This window comes from Leucoraja erinacea, chromosome 9, assembly GCF_028641065.1.
Source record: "Leucoraja erinacea ecotype New England chromosome 9, Leri_hhj_1, whole genome shotgun sequence".
Lineage (NCBI taxonomy): Eukaryota > Metazoa > Chordata > Chondrichthyes > Rajiformes > Rajidae > Leucoraja > Leucoraja erinaceus.
In genome coordinates, this window is record NC_073385.1 from 20,112,095 (window position 1) to 20,127,431 (window position 15,337).

The window sequence follows — 15,337 nt, forward strand, 5'->3', positions numbered from 1 at the left end:
GGTCGAGACCCTTCTTCCACATGGGAAGCAGCTCTGGAAGGTTAGATTGCATGGGATCCAGGGAGAGCTAGCTGACAGGTTAGGGAATTCTCTTCACAGAGGGAAGCAGAGGGTGATGGTGGAAGGTTGTATTTTTGGACTGGACGTCTGTGATTAGTGGTGTGCCTCAGGGTTTGGTGCTGGGCCCGTTGCTGTTTGTCATCTATATCAATTATTTGGTGAGAATGTAGAAGACATAATGAGTATGTTTGCTGATAACACTAAAGTGGGTGGTATACAGTGGAAACCTTTTGACAATAGACAATAGGTGCAGGAGTTGGCCTTTCAGCCCTTCGAGCCAGCACCGCCATTCATTGTGATCATGGCTGATCATTCACAATCAGTACCCCGTTCCTGCCTTCTCCCCATATCCCTTGACTCCGCTATCTTCAAGAGCTCTATCTAACTCTCTCTTGAAAGCTATGTTATACTTCTTCTCTTTTATTTTTATACTGTCCCTGATGTCCCTTGTCAGCCACGGTCGCCCCTTACTCCGCTTGGAATCTTTCTTCCTCTTTGGAATGAACTAATCCTGCACCTTCTGTATTATTCCCAGAAATACCTGCCATTGTTGTTCCACTGTCATCCCTGCTGGAGTATCTTTCCAGTCAACTTTGGCCAGCTCCTCCCTCATGGCTCCATAGTCCCCTTTGTTCAACTGTAATACTGACACCTCCGATTTACCCTTCTCCCTCTCAAATTGTAGATTAAAACATCATATTATGGTCACTCCCCCCTAATGGCTCCTTTACCTCGAGTTCCCTGATCAAATCCGGTTCATTACACAACACTAAATCTTGAATTGCCTTCTCCCTGGTAGGCTCCAGTACAAGCTGCTCTAAGAATCCATCTCGGAGGCAGTACAGATGTGTGCGATCCAGTCAGCAGAAAGACTACACCTGATTACAGTCATGTTATATACAGTGTATGGATGGAGATTTAAGAGCGTGTAGCGGTTGTAATATGTGATTGTAGATCTGCTCCTGTGGTTAGCCCACAAATAGTCGCCTGGGTGGGCCCCATCTTGGAAGCATTTATGGAGGTGAAACCAGGGTGTGAGCTTCACAGCAGCTTCACAGCTACGGAGACAGCTGCAGAGATCTATGAGAGTGGAGAGCAGCTACATAGTTCCCTTAAAGTGGTGTCACAGGTAAATAGGGTGATCAAGAAAACTTTCAGGTACATTAGCCTTCATCAGTTTCCGCATCCGCACCCTCCAAACAACATGGAAACGGGCCCTTTGGTTCAACTTGCCAACACCGACCAACATATCCACACTAGTCGCACCAGCCTGCGTTTGGCTCATATCCCTCTAACACAATCATATCCATCTACCTGCCCAAATGTCTTGTAAACATTGTGATAGTCCCTGCTTCAACTACCTCCTCCGACAGCTCGTTCCCAACACCCACCACCCTTTGTGTGAAACAGCTGCCCCTCAGGTTCCTATTAAATCTTTCCCCTCTCACCTTAAATCTATGTCCTCTGGTTCTTGATTCCCCTATCCTGGGTGAAAGACGCTGTGCGTCTACCCGATCTATTCCTCTCATCCTCCTGTGCTCCAAGGAATATAGTCGTAGCCTGCCCAACCTCACCCTATAGCTCAGGCCCTCCACTCCCGGCAACATCCTCGCAAATCTCTGCACTCTCTACTTGACAACATCTTTCCTGCAACCTGTGGTCTGGCCCCCCCTGGGTGGGTGGTCTCACCGTCCACTTTCGGCAGAGGTCCTCTTGCTGATCGGCCACCATGAGGCTGCTGTCGGGAGTGAGGAGGGTCTGCATGTGATGGGTGGAGTCCAAGAACCGCTGCAAGACCCCCGACTCAAACCTCTGGATCGTTTCCTGAGGGCGATACACAGGGGAAGGGGGCTTACAGGTGGTCAGGGCACACTCTCACTCACGACCCCCACCAAAACCAACTTCACCCCACTGCCCCCCCACCCCCAACAACCCTCACCCTCACAACCCCCCCCACCTCTCCCTTCCCCACCCTCACCCCTCCCTCCCCCAGCCACCTCACCCCCACTCCCAACAACCCTCATCCCTCCCTTCCCCACTCTCACCCTCCCCCCACCCCCCCTCCCCCTCTCACCCCCCACCCATGACCCCACTCTCACCCCTCCCTTCCCCACTCTCATGACTCCCACCCTCCCTAACCTCACCCCACCCCCAACAACCCTCATCCTCACCACCTCCACCCTCCCTCCACCCCCAGCTCACGACTCCCATCCTAACCAACCTCACTCCTCCCTCCCCCAGCCACTCCTTCCCCACCCTCACCCCTGCCCAGGCCCTGCGGTAGACCCGGCGTGTTCCGCCATCTTACCTGGTGCTTGGCCAACAATTGCTGGGGGCTGCCCTGGTCCTGGAGGAAGGACACCGCTCCCTCGATGCAGCCTTCCATCTCTCTCCGTGCGTCTTCAAAGTCCTGCCTGACGTTGGCCTGCACCTCAGGGTGCTCCCTGCCCTCTGCCCAGGGGGCACCCAACGCCTCCTAACAGAAGAGAGAGAGAGAGAGACGTCACACAGAGTCACGGTCAGAGTCCCACCCGCACCGCTCCTCCTTCTCCCCGCTCCCCTCCAGCAGAAACAGAAACAAATAGGTGTAGGAGGAGGCCATTCAGCCTTTCAAGCTAGCACCGCCATTCAATATGATCATGGCTGATCATCCAAAATCCATTCCTGCTTTCACCCCATATCCCATGATTCCATTAGCCCTAAGAGCTAAACCGGACTCTCTAGAATACATCCAGTGACTTGGCCTCCACTGCCTTCTGTGGCAGAGAATTCCACAGATTCACAACTGGGTGTGAATCTCAGTCTTAAATGGCCTACCCCTTATTCTAAAACTAAGTCAGGGCTGCTCACGCTTTGAGCGTGAGACTCATGCCCTCAAGCAAACTCTCACGCCCTCACGCTGATCAGAAATTTCTCACGCTCAGTGGTGAGAAATTCTGTGATCAACGAAAATTTCAAAACTCGGGTAAACTGCATGGTCCGCGGGTGTTGGAGAGCCGGGGCTGCGGGAGGGATGGGAGCAGAACTAGCGGCGGGAACAGATGCGGGGAGCCGGGACTTGCGAGTGTTAGTGGCGGCGCTGTCGAGTGTTTGCGGGGCTGACACTGCAGCTCCGGCCATGGAGCACTCCGGACAGTGCAAGAGTCCCGTGCCGTCTGAAGCGTTGCACCGCTGCCGCGAGAGTCTCTGTGCCAAAGGGACAGACTCTCAAAGGGAGGTGGAGAGAGAGAGAGGGGATGGAGACAGGGAGACAATGGGGAGAGAGAGGGGAGAGACAGAGGGGGCGTGAATGGAGAGAGAAAAGAGGGAGAGGGGGGAAGAGAGAGAGGTGGTAAAAGAGAGAGAGAGATGGGGGCAAAGAGGAGAGAGACAGAGGAGAAAGAGAGAGCCAGGGGGAGAGTGAGGTGGGAGGGAGAAATGGGAGAGAGAGATGAGAGGAGAGACAGAGATAGAGGGGAGAGTGTGGAGAGATAGTGAGGGAGAAAGAGAGAGAGGGGGGAAGAGAGGAAGATAGAGAAGAAAGAGAGGGAGAGAGAGAGGGGGGAGAGAGTTAGGGGAAAGGGGAGAGAGAGTTAGGGGAAAGAATGGAGGAAGAGGGGGGAGAGAGTTAGGGGAAAGAGGGGAGAGAGAGTTAGGGGAAGGAGAGGGGGAAGAGAGAGAGAGGGAGAGAGAAGAGAGGGAAGGGGAGAGGGGAAGGGGAGAGAGAAGGATGAGAGTGAGGTGGGAGGGAAAGGGAGGTGGAGAGAGAGGGAGAGGGGGATAGAGAGGCAGGGCTGCCAACTCCCATGTATTGAGCGTGAGAATCACGCATTTCACCAAATTCTCACGCTGATCACAAATTTCTCTCGCTCTGTTGTGAGAAATTCTGTGATCAACGAAAATTTCAAAACTCATATCAACTGCATGGGCCGCGGGTGTTGGAAGCAGAAGCAGCGGCGGGGACAGATGCGGACGGGGAGCGGGGCTGGCGAGTGTTTGCTGGGCTGGCGAGTCGCTCACTGCAGCTCCGGCCATGGAGCAGCCTCAGTGCAAGAGTCCCGGGCCGTCGGAGGCGTCGAAGCGTTGCGCCGCTGCCGTGAGAGTCTCTGTGCCGAATTCGCCCAGGTGACCGGCATGGATCAGGCTGCGGCTCGGTACATCCTGGAGGACAACCAGTGGCTGCTGGAAGTAAGTACCAAGCACTGGGTAGATACGGTGGAAGATAGTGGACTTCAAATGGGGGTGGTTGGTGAAAGCATCCTGCTTGCCTGCTAGATTTTCACTTACTGTAACTGCAGGAAAAATGTTCCCGATGTTGGGGGCGTTCAGAACCATGGGTCACAGTTTAAGAATAAAGGGGGGGGCCAGTTAGGACTGAGATGAGAACAAACTTTCTTCACGCAGAGAGTTGTGAATCTGTGGAATTCTCTGCCACAGAAGGCAGTGCAGGCCAATTCACTGGATGTTTTCAAGAGAGAGTTACATTTAGTTCTTGGGGCTAACGACATCAAGGGATATGGGGAAAAAACAGGAAAGAGGTACTGATTTTAGATGAATAGCCATGATCATATTGAATGGCAGTGCTGGCTCGAAGGGCCGATGGCCTATTCCTGCACCTATTTTCTATGTTTCTATGCTTGAGTATATGGCAATAAAACTCGATCACTTGATTTTGAAGCATTCATGCATGGTGGAGGTATAATGTAGTCATAGAGTGATACAGTGTGAAAACAGGCCCTTCGGTGCAACTTGCCCACACCCGCCAACATGTCCCAGCTACGCCACCTGCTTTTGGTCCATACCTCCAAACCTGTCCTATCCATGTATTAGTCTAACTTTTTCTTAATTGTTGGGATGGTCCCTGCCTCAACTACCTCCTCTGGCAGCTTGTTCCATACACCCATCACCCTTTGTGTGGATACAGTTACCCCTTAAAAAGTTACATCTTAAAAATACTTTGTACAAAAAACATTGAAATCATACTTCTACAGTGCACTAAAACATGATTTTAATACATCAAATTTCAAAAAGTTCCTACCCTGGGAGGGGGGCCACCCATCTTCCACACCCTCTCCCCACTCGGTTGCTCCACTCCCTCACCGGGTACCCCCAAGGCCAGTGATCAGTGATTGCACAGCCTCCCCCCTTTCAAAAACGCTCCAATCCAATTTAAAGCATATATATTGCACCATATATGCACCATATTGCACAATTTCAAGCTGAAAAATGCAAATGTTCCGTACCAATGGGAGGGGCCACCCCTCCCCCCTCCCCCGTCGCTATACTCCCTCGGGCTTGGTCTCTCGCAATTTCTCACTCCCAACTCTCACCCAATGTTGGCAGCCCTGAAACTATGACCCCTTGTTCTGGACTTCCCCAACATCGGGAACAATCTTCCTGCATCTAGCCTATCCAACACCTTAAGAATTTTGTAAGTTTCTATAAGATCCCTCCTCTTCTAAATTCTAGCGAGTACAAGCCGAGTCTATCCAGTCTTTCTTCATATGAAAGTCCTGCCATCCCAGGAATCAGTCTGGTGAACCTTCTCTGTACTCCCTCTATGGCAAGAATGTCTTTCCCCAGATTAGGAGACCAAAACTGCACGCAATACTCCAGGAGTGGTCTCACCAAGACCCTGTACAACTGCAGTAGAACCTCCCTACTCCTATACTCAAATCCTTTTGCTATGAATGTTAATATACCATTTGCTTTTTTCACTGCCTGTGTTGTTGCCTTTTTAAGCATTTGCCAAAATGTCTTGTGCCATCACTGAATCGCTGGTAACCGATCCCTGGAGCTCAGGCCCTCAACTCCTGGCATCATCCCTGTAGATCAGTGGTCGGCAGCCTACGGCCCCCGGGCCAAATGCGGCCCATAACCCAAAATCATCCGGCCCGCGGGCGGATTTTTTCCCCCGTAATCATCCGGCCCGCCGATCGCCCCGAGCAGCGGCCGAGCGCCGAGCTCTGGTTGTAACGCATCCTGCGCAAAACCACTGGCACGGCCGCGCACCTTCTGTGAACACGTTTAAGAAAGAACTGCAGATGCTGGAAAAACCGAAGGTAGGAGAAACTCAGCGGGTGAGACATACAAGGATTGCTCGAGGCTGCCTCACCCGCTGAGTTTCTCCAGTATTTTTGTCTACCTTCTGTGAATACGTGATTAGATGCCTGCCATCCGGGGTGGGATCCATGTGTACACATGATAGATGTGACCAAAACTGAACACACCTCACCAAGAGCTGCCTCACCAACGTCTTGCACAACTGCAACATAACCTCAACTATAATACTCTATGTGTAGGAAAGAACTTCAGATTCTGGTTTAAATCGAAGATAGACACAAAATGCTGGCGTAACTAAATGTCTGAAGAAGGATCTCGACTTGAAGATGCTGCCTGTCCCGCTGAGTTACTCCAGCTTTTTGTGTCTATCTTCTATAATACTCTATAATAGATAGAGTATTACAGAGTATATAATCTTCTACAATACTCTGACTGATGAAGGCCAATGTGCTGAAAGCCTTTTTGACCACCTTGTCCACCTGTGACTCCACTTACAAGGAACGATGTACCTGTTCTCCTAGATCCCTCTGCTGTACTTAGTTGGCGGGGGCGCTGCGAGTCGGCTGCCCTGCCAGCGGCGTGCTCGTTATTTCTTTTTTTTTAGTGTGTCCAAATGTTTGTTTTAATGTTTCTCGGTGTGTCTTGGGTTGGCGGTGGTAAGGGGGCGGTAAAGAGGGAAAACGCTTTTGGTCGTCTCCTCCACGGAGAGGAGACTTTTTCCATGTCACCTCCCTCGCGGCCTAACACCATGGATCGGTGCGGCCTTTCCCGAAGTCGGGCCCGGAGTTCCAGCAGCATGCGGAGCGTGGACTTTACATCGCGGAGCGGGCGAGCCCTTGCTGGGGTCGCCAGAAGGGAGTGCTCTGATCGCTGACCCGCAGAGCTGGTCTGCGGAGCTATTAGCCGTGGGCGCGGCGTGGACTTACCATCCGGAGCGGGATCCCTCGCCGGGGACAGCCAGAGAAGAGCTCCGACCGCCGGCCTACAACATCCTGAAGCCCCGGTCTCCAGTAAGAAAGTGTCGATTCTGGTCCTCCAGTGTGTTCGACCATCCTGATGAGAGGGCCTGTACATCGGGCAGTCCGTAGCGGCGACTGCGGAGGTTTATGGCCCCGACCACGGGTGAACAAGGAGGAGGACTGACTGAACTTTGTTGCCTTCCACCACAAAGAAGAATGCTGTGGTGGATGTTTGTGTTTAATCTTATTGTGTGTTCTTTTTTCATTCATTTCACTGCACTTATGTGTATATGTGACTAATAAAATTGCCTATTGACAACACTACCCAGGTCCCTGCCATTCACAATGAAGGTCCTGCTCTCGTTAGATTTACTGACCAAAACGGAACACAATACTCTGAGTGCAGCCTCACCGTGTCTTGTACAACTGAGACATAACCTCTACACTTGTGAACCTGACTGATGAAGGGCAGCTGTTTGATTGCTGCCATTTACTGCAGGGTTCTTGTAGATTTGTCTCGTACAGCCTACAGACCAAGCCCTTGAAGGTGATTGACCAGACCCAGTCTGACCCTGGACATTCCAGCTGCCGCATTCTGTGGGGAACCAGGGCCAAGATCACAGCCAGACCTGGCCACACGCTGGAGTTTGATGCAGCACGGACACTGGCCCTTCAGCCCATCCCTCCCTGCTGACCCATTGACAGAGGCTGAAGCTGGGGTGGCCCCTCTACCTCGGTGACGTGTACGCCCGCGGGCAGCTGCCTGGAGAGGCCCAGGAACTGGGACACATACGTCATGATGGACTTCTCATCCGGATTCTCAACGGTAAGGTCTGTGGAAGGAGCACCAGGTCAGTGATAGACCCCAGTATCACCCACTGCAAGCATACCCACCACCCCATCCACCCCACCCCACTGACTCCCCCCCCCCCACCCACGCCCCCCACACTCTACCCCACCCCACCCACTCATCCCCATCTCATCCATTCCCCCCACCCCCACCCCAAGCATACCCACCCACTCCCCCAACCCAAATATACCCATCACCCCACCCACCCACTCGCCCCGTCCCTTGCCCCCCCCCCCTCTCACCGTGGGGCTCGAGCAGCCGGGGGATGCCGAGGATGTTCTCTGCGGTGGTGAAGATGATGTTGAGGGTGTGGGCGGGGGAGGAGGGCTGGAGCTGGGTGGGGGGCAGCACCCCAGGGTGCAGACTGTTCACCAGCGCCGCAAACGCTCGCCCGTCCCGCCAGCTCACGCCAAAGTCACGGATGGGCACCGGCGTCCCCCTGTAACACACGGAGCACCATCACGCCAGGAACACGGAACATGCCTCATGCACGGCCTGGTACAAAGAACATGGCTCCAGCACACGGCTCACGCATCGCTGGTACATAGAACACGGCTCGCTCCCTGACCTCCCCACCCCCTCCATTACCTGGCCTTGTCCTGGGCCCAGTGGAGCAGGGCCTGTCGGGCCGAGCCCCCCCACTGCCACTGGAAACGGCCCCTCTTGAGTGGGGGGGTCCCTGTGGGGGAGGAGGTGACGTCGGGAACCAGATGCCTCTCGCTGGGGTCTCGAGGTAACCCCAGGGTCAGGTTCTCCATCTGTGGTGGCAAAACAGGCAGTCACGGAAATGTACCCCACAAACCCAGCCATGACACGGTACCCCAGAACCCAGCTCTGACACTGCACCCCAAAACCCAGCACCACCTAAACGTAAATCTGAACTCATCAGTGATGAGAAAGCTCCCTACGCGTTTATCTCTTCTCCACTCTCCCAACAAGCAAGAGGTGCAGAAGTATAAAAATGCACCTGGCCAGTTTCTTCCCAGCTCTTTAGATTAGAGATACAGGGTGGAAACAGGCCCTCCGGCCCACTGAGTCTGCGCCGACCAGCGATTGCCATCCCCAGCACTATCCTACACACTCCTTACATATATACAAAGCCAATTAACCTACAAACCTGCACGTCTTTGGAGTGTGGGAGGAAACCGAAGCACCCGGAGAAAAACCACGTGGTCCCAGGGAGAACATACAAACTTCGTACAGACAGCACCCATAGTCAGGATCAAACCCGGGTCTCTGGTCGCTGTGAGGCAGCAGCTCTACCGCTGTGCCACCGTGACGCCCTGTTAGCAAACATCTAAACCAGCTAGAGGGCGGTCCTGAGCTACCATCTACCTCATTGGAGACCCTCGGACTATCTTTAATCGGGAACTTTACTGGAACTTATCTTCCCTTTATTTTCTATCTGTACACGGTGGACGGATCGATTGTAATCTGTACAGTCTTTCTGCAACAAAAGCTTATGACTGTACCTCGCTACACGTGACAATAAACTAAACTAATCAGCGGTCGTTAGAGTGGGCTTGTGGGGTAGAGACCCACCTGGAAGTGACGGATGATGGACCAGACCAGGCCCAGGACCACGGTGGGTTTCCCTGCCACCACATCCGGCACGTTGATGTTCACCAGCTTCACCTGTAACACCAAGGACAGTTGCCGTCACTGACCAGTCCTCCCCGACCCAGCCCAGCCTGTCCCAGCCCAGCTTGTTCCTGCCCAGCCCGGCTTGTCCCAGTCCAGCCCAGCCTGTCCCAGCCCAGCCCAGCCTGTCCCAGCCCAGCTTGTTCCTGCCTAGCCCGGCTTGTCCCTTGCCCAGCCTGTCCCAGCCCAACCCAGCCTGTCCCAGCCCAGCCTGTTCAGCCTCAGATTCAGATTCAATTTTAATTGTCATTGTCAGTGTACAGTACAGAGACAACAAAATGCCCATTTAGCATCTCCATTGACCCCAGACATAGTAAAACGATTTGAATAAATAACGCCCCTAATTAGCCCGGGGGGGGGATCGTGATTGGCAGGGGCGACACCGAACAACGTTGTTGACTGAGTGACAGTCAGGAACCGAAAGAAGCCGTCCTCGACATTGCTGGTTCGGCAACGGCGGGGTCACTAGCGGTTCCTCCATGATCCTAGGAGGGTAAACACCCTGGGGTCACCATGATTGGGGTCATCACACAGTCCACCCTGGGGTCACCACACACAGCACCCTGGGGCCCCACACAGCAGACAGCACACACAGCACCCTGGGGTGGAGGGGAGCGACAGCACCGGTGATGCGTTGGGCACATTTAGCACCCTGGGGTCCCCTCTGCACACAGCCTTCCGGTCACCACAGAGCAGTGGGCCATACCATACTGCGATGCACCCTGGGGTCACCATGCACACGACCCTGGGGTCACCACACAACAGGGGTCACCACAGGATCCACACACAGCACCCTGGGGTCCTTCCACACAGCACCTCAGGTCACAAGAGACGCTGGGGAGCCTTCTTGACAGAGTGGGGTCACCAGCCCAGCCCAGCCTGGGGTCCCAGCAACACCCTGGGTACCCGCCCCCCCCACGGTCCATACAACCCCCTGGGGTCACCACACAACCCTGTCCGGGGCACCACACAGCACACCGTCACCACACTCACACCCTGAGTGGTCAGGGGTCCGTAGGGGTCCCATCTCCACATTGCTCCTCCAACACCCAGGGGTCACCACACAATTCCCTGGGGTCACCACACACACCCTGGGGTCAGACACACAGCACCTTGGGGTCACCACACAACACCCTGGGGTCACCACACACAGCACCCTGGGGTCACCACACAACACCCTGGGGTCGCCACACACCACCCTGGGGTCACCACACAACACCCTGGGGTCACCACACAACACCCTGGGGTCACCACACAACACCCTGGGGTCACCACACAACACCCTGGGGTCACCACACACAGCACCCTGGGGTCACCACACACAGCACCCTGGGGTCACCACACACACACCCTGGGGTCACCACACACAGCACCCTGGGGTCACCACACACATAGCACCCTGGGGTCACCACACACACAGCACCCTGGGGTCACCACACACAGCACCCTGGGGTCACCACACAACACCCTGGGGTCACACACACAGCACCCTGGGGTCACCACACACAACACCCTGGGGTCATCACACACAGCACCCTGGGGTCACCACACACACCCTGGGGTCACCCTGGGGTCACCATACACAACACCCTGGGGTCACCACACACAACACCCTGGGGTCACCATACAACACCCTGGGGTCACCATACAGCACCCTGGGGTCACCACACACAACACCCTCGGGTCACCATACAGCACCCTGGGGTCACCATACAGCACCCTGGGGTCACCACACAGCACCCTGGGGTCACCACACAGCACCCTGGGGTCACCAAACGCACACTACAGCTCACCCCCACATCCTTTCTATCCCTTCCCCTCACCCCTACATCCATTACCAGATAACACCCTGTCCCCCACCCCCACCCCACAGCCCACCACACGAGAGCAACACATTATATTCAATGTGGACACAAGGAACTGCAGATGCCGGTTTACACAAAGGTAACTCGGGGTCAGGCAGCATCTGTGGAGGACACAGTTTGGTGATGACTAGCTCAGTGTTTGCTCACCAGCTGGTGTCCGGAGAGCACCTCCAGTAAATCCAGGAGCTGGTGTCCATCGCAGAGATCCTGGAACAGGTCGTGGACCACGGACGGAGTGGGGTGCTGGAGTGGACAAAGGCAACACTGTTACTCACAGCCCTGTGGCCAAAGTCGGCCCTCACTCGTCGACAGGTTGTATAGGGCTCTGATGAGCACATCTGGAGTATTGTGTACAGTTTTGGTCTAATTTGAGGAAGGACATCCTTGTGATTGAGGCAGTGCAGCATAGGTTCACAAGATTGATCCCTGGGATGGCGGGACTGTCATATGAGGAAAGATTGAAAAGACTAGGCTTGTATTCACTGGAGTTTAGAAGGATGAGGGGGTATCTTATAGAAACATAAAATTATAAAAGGACTGGACAAGCTAGATGCAGGAAAAATGTTCCCAATGTTGGGCGAGTTCAGAACCAGGGGCCACAGTCTTAGAATAAAGGGGAGGTCATTTAAGACAGGTGAAAAAAAAATGTTTTCACCCAGAGAGTTGTGAATTTATGGAATTCCCTGCCACAGAGGGCAGTGGAGGCCAAGTCACTGAATGGGTTTAAGAGTTAGATAGAGCTCTAGGGGCTAGTGGAGTCAAGGGATATGGGGAGAAGGCAGGCACGGGTTATTGATAGGGGGCGATCAGCCATGATCACAATGAATGACGGTGCTGGCTCAAATGGCCTCCTCCTGCACCTAATTTCTATATTTCTATGACAGCACCGTATCACGGACATTGATGAGACATCGGATAGGCTGGGAATGAATAGGGTGGTGAATCTGTGGAATTCATTGCCACAGACGGCTGTGGAGGCCAAGTCAATGGATATATTTAAGGCAGAGACAGATAGGTTCTTGATTAATGCGGGTGTCAGGGGTTATGGGGAGAAGACAGGAGAATGGGGATAGGAGGGAGAGATAGATCAACCATAATTGAATGGCGGAGTAGACTTGATGGGCCGAATGGCCTAATTCTGCTCCTGTCACTAATGAACTTGTTTCTTTGGAGCGAAAGAGGCTGCACAACGACCTTATTATAGGGACACCCAGCACGCAAACAAACCCTTCAGCCCAACTCGTCCGTGCTGCCCCATCTACACTAGCCCCACCTGCCCGAGTTTGGCCCACACCCCTCTAAACCTTTCCTGTCCATGTACCTGTGGAGGAACGGCTTCCTCTGGCTGCTTGCTCCATGTGCCCACCACCTGACTGAGATGAACAAGACCACGAGGGGTACAAGTCGTTGGTGAGACCACGCTTGGAGCACTGTGTGCAGTTCTGGTCACCCAGCCACAGGAAGGATGTCAGTAAGTTGGAAAAGGGTGCAGAGGAGATTCACCAGGATGTCACCTGGGCTTGCAGGCTTCAGTTATCGGCAGAGGTTGGACAGGCCTGGGACTTTCTGCCCTGGATCGCAGGCGTCTGAGGGGGTGACCTTACAGAGATTTATAAGTTCACTAGACTGTCACACGGGAAGCCTCGTCCCCCAACACAATATTCCACCACTCACCACTCACCCATAGCCCCCACGGGAGGCATGGTTCCCCAACTGAACCCGTTCCTGAATATAAGATTCCAGCACTCCCCTGCCTGCCGCAGCAGTTCCAATTGCAATACCAATTGGCCCTCCCCCTCCTGTTGAAGCACGTGCTGCGATATCCCATTGAGGTGAAAAGTTCAGAGTGTTCCTGTCTTGCAACTTTGTATTGAAGTGTGTTGGAAGCTGGCAGGGAGGATTTTAACAGTAAAAATTGTTAAATTTGGCTTTTTTTAAAGCTTTAATCATCAATAACGTGAAACATAGCATGAAATCAGAAGGGAACCTGGTTACGGCGTGGAGGGGAAAATGTGAGTTAGAATATGTTAAAAAATTAAGCGCCAACGCGTAGCGTTTTGAGGAAGATACAAAACATACATACACGTACACACACACATACAAGATGAGACTTTTAGTAGACACATAGATAGACCGACAGACAGATAGATATATAGATAGATAGATAAGTGACAGGAGCAGAGTTAGGCCATTTAGCCAATCAAGTCTACTCTGCCATTCAATCATTCAAAAACTGTTTATGAAACAATGAGCAGCATAGGTTAGGTGTATGCTTACAATCTTTATCCCAAGGTAGAGGAGTTTAGATCTAGAGGGTATAGGTGCGTGGGGAAGATTTAAAATAGAGCGCTGGGGACATTTTCTTCACTCGGGGAGGTGGGTATGTGTAAGGAGCGGCCAGAGGAAGCTGTACAGCTGGGTACAACAGTGACATTAAAAAGACACAGACGGGAACGTGGATAGGAAAGGTTTACACGGATATGGGCCAAACGCGGGCAGGGGCGGCTAGCTCAGTTATAGTACTTGGTTAGTGAGCATGAGTTGGGCCGAAGGGCCTGGTTCTGTGCTGTGTGGCCGTGTCTCATTGTCAAGGGTGTGAGATCTGAGATGTATGGTCTGCTACTTTATAAGTCACAAGTACCGAGGTACAGATAAATTAATTGTTATATACAGTTCAGTACGTATCACTCTACAGAAGCACTGATACATCTCAGATGAGCATCTCAGAAACAGTACAAGTGTAGAGCACTAGTACACACAGTACACAGAGCCGCCAGTCTGGCACCGTAAAGGGTGTGACGTGGTTTTAAACCTGGTGCAGCCACAAAGAGGCTTGTGCCAGTAATGCCAGGCTTTGCCCGTACATTGGCTCTGGCGTTTGGGCAGATGGCGGGTTCCTGAAGCAGTGCCAGGACTCGCCATGTACCTGGGTGCCGTGTGCCAAAGTGGCTGTGTACCAGAGGGCCGTGTACCAGAGTGCCGTGTACCAGAGTGCCGTGTACCAGAGTGCCGTGTACCAGAGTGCCGTGTACCAGAGTGCCGTGTACCAGAGTGCCGTGTACCAGAGTGCCGTGTACCAGAGTGCCGTGTACCAGAGTGCCGTGTACCAGAGTGCCGTGTACCAGAGTGCCGTGTACCAGAGTGCCGTGTACCAGAGTGCCATGTACCTGAGTGCCGTGTACCAGAATGCCGTGTACCAGAGTGCCATGTACCAGAGTGCCGTGTGCCAGAGTGCCGTGTGCCCGAGTGCCGTGTGCCAGAGTGCCGTGTACCAGAGTGCCGTGTACCAGAGTGCCGTGTGCCAGAGTGTCATGTACCAGAGTGCAGTGTACCAGAGTGCCGTGTACAGAGTGCCGTGTACCAGAGTGCCGTGTAGAGTGCCACCAGAGTGCCGTGTACCAGAGTGCCATGCCAGTGTGCCAGAGTGCCATGTACCAGAGTGCCGTGTACCAGAGTGCCGTGTGCCAGAGTGCCGTGTACTCAGATGTCTCAGCCCTACCTTTGCCAGCTGGGCGTTGATCCAGTTCGTGAAAATCCGTTTCTGCACCTGATCCTGATCAACTGCAACACAAGATCAGCACAGTCAGAAGGGAGTGAGGGGAGGGGGAGTGAAGGGAGGGGAGGGGGAGGGGGGGAGGGGAGGGGGAGTGAGAGTGAGGGGGAGGGGGAGTGGGGAGGGGAGGAGGGAGTGAAGTGCGGAGGGGGGAGTGAGGGGAGGGGAGGAGGGGGAAGGGGAGGAGGTGAGGGGGAGAGAGAGGGGGAGGGGAGTGAGGTGAGGGGGGAGAGAGGGGAAGGGGAGTGGGATGAGGGGAGGTGATGGGGGAGGGAGGTGAGGGGAGGGGGAGCAGAACTGCTGGCCATGCTCCATTACAACCGCCTCCATAGAAGTTGTAATTGTATCCGCATCTAAAGCTTCCTCT

General features: G+C 53.8%; 1 protein-coding gene across 1 annotated transcript in view; it reads right to left on the reverse strand.

The window, feature by feature from the left end:
- LOC129700594 (uncharacterized) overlaps positions 1–14,730 on the reverse strand; it is a 107,831-nt gene extending 93,101 nt beyond the window's left edge. Inside the window, exons 1-8 of the mRNA XM_055641212.1 lie at positions 14,344–14,730; positions 11,565–11,660; positions 9,454–9,546; positions 8,500–8,669; positions 8,154–8,350; positions 7,794–7,894; positions 2,369–2,536; positions 1,693–1,884 (exon numbers count right to left, since the gene is read on the reverse strand). Coding sequence (XP_055497187.1) covers positions 1,693–1,884; positions 2,369–2,536; positions 7,794–7,894; positions 8,154–8,350; positions 8,500–8,669; positions 9,454–9,546; positions 11,565–11,660; positions 14,344–14,730 — 1,404 coding nt within the window. The remainder of the gene's footprint in view (positions 1–1,692; positions 1,885–2,368; positions 2,537–7,793; positions 7,895–8,153; positions 8,351–8,499; positions 8,670–9,453; positions 9,547–11,564; positions 11,661–14,343) is intronic.
- Positions 14,731–15,337: the final 607 nt, after the last annotated feature.